Below are 4,835 nucleotides of genomic sequence, written 5' to 3'. Positions count from 1 at the left end.
ACAGTTTTTGCGCAAACGAAGTCTGGGCGCTTGCGCACTCCCCCTCGGACTCCCCCTCCAAGCTCCGTGTTGTCACCGGCTGTGTCACTAGCGACACGATGATGACAGAAGTCGTGTTGCACAAGGGCATCCCCAACAAAACAGCAGCATCTACAGTATTACATGACAGCAGGACAATACGAAGGACCTAACACAGAACATCGTGTCAAGCAACGTTCAGTGGACCACTGGGTGAGATGTGTTGTGCTGCAGCACCGTCGGCACATGGGCCACCTGTACAAGGTGACCGACCACACCAAGTTTGGCCAGGCAAGAGGAAGAACAGCAGTTGAAAGCGGGTCAAAAGTGCCCTGGACTGTTCAGAAAGTCACCATTTATAAGTTCGTAGTGACTGATGACTGATAACTCCATCACTGAAGATGACTCCGATTTGGACAGCCCATGTGGTCTGGACACGATTGGCGGTCCACGCTCTGAAACATGAAGTATCTTCGAGAAACGAGTTTAAAGGCCGCGGGGCAAGCTGCAAGCCTTGATCCCCCAGGATCGGATCGGTGGACAGCCGGTCCTGAAGGAGATCCGCTTGCCTCATCTTCCGACGTAGGACACTGCTGGGTGATTACGGAAGTCGTCACAAAGCAGACAGAGTGCGCAATCGTGTAAGATTGTCGCTAGTTGCCGCCCATGGCGCTGGCGGCAACCCCACCGCACCTCGCGGCTGTTGGCGTGGCGTGCCGCTTGCCGGGCGCCGTGGATTCACCGGCCGCCCTCCTAGACTTCCTGGCCGCCAAGCGATGCGCGCTGTCACCGGTGCCTCCGGGCCGCTACCCGCCCGGCTCGCTGTCGCCGGCCGCTTCGGCGCTGCGGCTGGGCGCACTGGCCGAGGGAGCATCGCAAGCGCTGGACCACCGTTTCTTCCGCATCAGCCCGGCCGCCGTTGGCGAGATCGACCCACAGCAGCGCATGGCCCTGGAGGTGGGCCCTGCACGCACATGTGGATGTGTCCTCTGTGCGTGCGTGCGTGCCTGCGTGCCTGCGTGCGTGCGCGCACGTGTGCACGCCTGTGGGTGGGCCGTCGGATTTGCAATGCGCTGCATCCGCGCTCTAGTTGCAGGCGTGAGTGTGCATGTGACGAAAGCACCCTACAGCAGCTAGCGCCGCGCGCCCCTGTGTCTCACCTGCCAGCAATCAGCCACCCGTTGCGGCCATAGCCTGCCCTCTCGCTGCCCTGTCAGCCAGCGTCCCGCAGCAAGCGCGAGCAAGCAGACTTTAACACGCATGCGAGCAGCACTTAAGCCCAGGTCCCCCTTTCCCAACTTGAATGCATATACACATCACGGTATACACCCTTCCTGTTGCCCGCGCAAACCGCCCTGCTCCCCATGGCTCGCACCTCGGCCCCCTCCCTCCCAGGTGACCTACGAGGCCCTGCAGGACGCGGGGCTGTCGATGGAGAGCATGAGGGGCCTGGACGTCGGCGTCTTCGCGGGCGTGGGGCTGCCAGAGTTCCCCATCCACAAGGGCTCGCAGCCTGGGGCAGTCGGCACGATTGCCGGCACGTACGGGTGAGTTGCCACCTGCGCTGGAAGGGCGCGAAGGGGCGCGCTCGCATGCCCGTGCCCGCCGGGTGGTGCACCTGAAAGAAACGGCTCAGTGCATGCACACGCGGGTGTGTGCAAGGCACGCCATGCGCGCTAGGGCATCCTTTGCAACACGGCCACCCTGCTGGTGGCTGGCACCGCCTCAGCCACCCAGAAGTGCACAAGCGCGATCAAATCATCCAAATGGCTTCTTGCGGCTCTCGCGCACCTGTCATGCTGCTCAATCGCTGACAGCCTCCTCATTCCCCCTCATCTCCTCCCGCAACACAGCTGCTTCGTGGCCAACCGCGTGTCACACTTCTTCGACTTCACCGGCCCCTCCGTCGCCGTCGACACCGCCTGTTCGTCTTCCCTCACTGCTCTGCACATGGCAGCCAACAGCCTGCGTGTCGGGGACTGCTCTGCTGCCGTCGTCATCGGTGGGCGGGAGTCGCATCGGGAAATTGCCCCTCTGCATTATTTGAGTCTTATGCATGCGCGCGCCTCAGCCAACCTGCTCTGATTGTGGTGGTTACAAGCATGAGTGCGATGGGTTGTGGCATTGCTGCTGTGAGCGTTTTGCAATGTGTCTGGCGCTCCACAAGCCAGCAAAGAGCCTACCTGCCTGCCGCAGCGCCCCCCCACCCGCATCGCACCTCGCCTCATGCTCTTGTAACCTCCAACCATCATCACCCCAAAGCCGCGCACAGAAAGCAATTGCCAATCACGCAACTCACCACACCCCGCAGGGACGAACACCCTTCTCTCCAGCTACCTTCTTATGACCTCCCTAGCAAGTGGCGCCATCTCCCCGACCGGCGAGTCGCGGCCGTTTGACGCGGCGGCCAACGGCTTCGTGCGTGCCGAGGGCGCCGTCGCCATACTGCTCATGCCGGTGGGTCAATGCAGACCTAGGCTGGCAGCCGCGCTCAGCGGGGCAGCGCTGCGGCCGTACGGCTACATCGTGGGGAGCGGCGCCGGCGCGGACGGCGCCAAGCCGTCTGCAGTCGCGCCGTCGGCGGTGGCGCAGCAGCGGCTGATGCAGCAGGTGCACGAACGCGCGGGTGTGGACCCAGCTGACGTGTGCTACATGGAGGCACACGCGACAGGCACGCCCGTCGGTGAGCGTCTTTGGCCTGTACTGCCATGGTTATTGTGGATAACTTGTATTTCGAGGGGGGCGAACTTGCTGTTCAAGCTGTGCTTGTTGCTATCGCGCAGCCAATGCACTCCCATACAGCCCAGCAATTCGCTGCAGTGAACAGCCTGTTGGCATCCACTGTCTGCATTCTCCAGACCAGATGCTGCCCTCCACACAGGCTTTCAAACCTCCCCTTGACACATACTGCTGATTGTCCTCAGATACTCATTGCTGTTGCAATCCCCTTGCATTCCATGTGCTGCCACGCTCCCATCCTCCCTCGAACCCCTCTTCACACGGTGCATCTGTTGTCTGACACCCCAACCGTGGTCCCTTACTTACATACATGCCCAGGCGACCCCATCGAGGCGGCCAGCATCGGCGCCGTCCTTGGCTGTAGCGGCCGCACCACCCCGCTGCCCATCGGGTCGCTCAAGGTGCGCCAGAGTTGCCGCCTGTGCCCTTGGATGATTGAGCCTTCCTCGCCATGTGCCAGCTTGGCCTGAGCATTGCTGCACATGCACCTCTCTCCCAAGACGCGTATGCATGCATGCCTGTGCAGACATGCACCCCACGACCACACATACAAATGGTGTCGTGGCTGTGCTGCCACCTCAACCCCTCCCCCCAACTCCCCTTCACTCCAGGGCAACCTCGGCCACCTGGAGAGCGCAGCGGGCCTGGCCGGCCTGGTCAAGGTGCTGCTCATGGCCCGCCACCGCCTGCTGCTGCCCTCTGGGTCCTTCAGCAAGTGGAGCCCCAAGATCGATGCAACGCGGCTCAACCTGCGGGTCGTGACGGAGGTGGAGCCGCTCGTGCTGCCGCCCGGGTCGCTGGCCTTCATCGGCATCAACAGCTTTGGTGGGTTGGAAAAGCACACAGCTTACACAGAGTAAGCACTTGCCAGCTTAAGCCGCATGACCAGACCGTCAAGCGCGGCAGCTTCGGCCAGCAGCCGTGGGAGGAGCCACAGACAGAGCGCAAATGTGAGAACGGCGCAGTCACAGCTGGTGGCACCAGCTTGCACTGCTGTTGTCAACGGCAACAACTGCCTTGATCGGCATCAATACTTGCAAGTCCGTGGTGATGCCTGGTAGCCACCAATTGCGGTGTGTACAGCCTGTCGCATGTGCTCAGGACAGGGATTTGCACAGGGCTAATCTGACCGCCAACCATCCCCGCTCGCCCCGCCGTTTGCCCTGCTGCTAAACAGGCATGGGGGGCGCCAACGCCTACGCGATAGTCCAGGGGCCGGAGGAGGGGGAGCAGTTGCAGCTGGCGGCGGGCGCGGCTGCTGGCAAGGACGGCTTCATCAAAACCGTGCCGCGCGAGTCTCGGCCTCCCCAGTCGCCGCTGCTGCTGCTGCCGCTCGCGGCGCACGACGCGTCGCTGCTGGCGCCGTACCAACGGCGCTGGGCCGAGTTCGCCGCCGCCGGCGGCGACGTCAACACCGCGGCTCGCGCGCACCACCGCGCCGCGGCGCTGGGCCTGCGCCACCGCGCTGCGCTGCTGCTGCCAGCAGCCCCGCCCACGCCCGACGACCTGGTGACAGTGACTGCGGCGCCTGGGCTCGCCCCAGCCTCAACGCGCAGCGCCCTGCCCCGAGTCGGCGTCGTGTTCTGCGGGCAGGGCACACACAGCCCTGCAATGGGCGGAGAGCTGTGGACGCACCTCCCCGCCTTCCGCGCGGGCGCCCTTGAGTTCGCCACCGCCTATCCCGGCCCACCGCTGCTGCTGCCAGAGCGCGACTGGCCCCCGCCAGCGGCGGCGGCGGCGGCTTCTCCGGGGCTGCCGTTTGCCCCGGCGGTCGCGGCTGCGCTCGCCGCGCCGCCAGACAGTGGGGACCTGCGGCTGACGCTGCCCGCAATCATGATGGTGGGCTACGCCCAGTGGCGCCTGCTCAGCGCCCTGGGCCTGCGCTGCGCGGCCGCCGCGGGCCACTCTGCGGGGGAGATGCTCGCAGCGCTGGCGGCCGGCGAGATAGACCTGCAGCGGCTGTGCCAGCTCACCTATGCGCGCGCCGAGGCGCTGGCGCGGCTGCCGACGAGCGGCGGCATGGCGGCCGTCTCAGGGCCGCGGGCCGATGTGGAGCGGCTCCTGGCGGAGACCAGCGC

General features: G+C 64.6%; 1 protein-coding gene across 1 annotated transcript in view; it reads left to right on the top strand.

Moving 5' to 3' along the window:
• Window positions 1-684: 684 nt before the first annotated feature.
• The window catches only part of MNEG_0724 (Phenolpthiocerol synthesis polyketide synthase ppsA), a gene marked incomplete at both ends in the record, with an annotated part of 8,248 nt that continues 4,097 nt past the window's right edge, over window positions 685-4,835 (top strand). Inside the window, 7 exons of the mRNA XM_014050794.1 lie at window positions 685-975; window positions 1,414-1,565; window positions 1,872-2,020; window positions 2,330-2,701; window positions 3,076-3,158; window positions 3,369-3,582; window positions 3,935-4,806. Of these exons, the coding sequence (XP_013906248.1) occupies window positions 685-975; window positions 1,414-1,565; window positions 1,872-2,020; window positions 2,330-2,701; window positions 3,076-3,158; window positions 3,369-3,582; window positions 3,935-4,806 (2,133 nt within the window). The remainder of the gene's footprint in view (window positions 976-1,413; window positions 1,566-1,871; window positions 2,021-2,329; window positions 2,702-3,075; window positions 3,159-3,368; window positions 3,583-3,934; window positions 4,807-4,835) is intronic.

This window comes from Monoraphidium neglectum, assembly GCF_000611645.1.
Source record: "Monoraphidium neglectum strain SAG 48.87 unplaced genomic scaffold scaffold00062, whole genome shotgun sequence".
NCBI classification, from domain to species: Eukaryota; Viridiplantae; Chlorophyta; class Chlorophyceae; order Sphaeropleales; family Selenastraceae; genus Monoraphidium; species Monoraphidium neglectum.
This window is presented reverse-complemented; position numbering and strand designations above follow the sequence as displayed.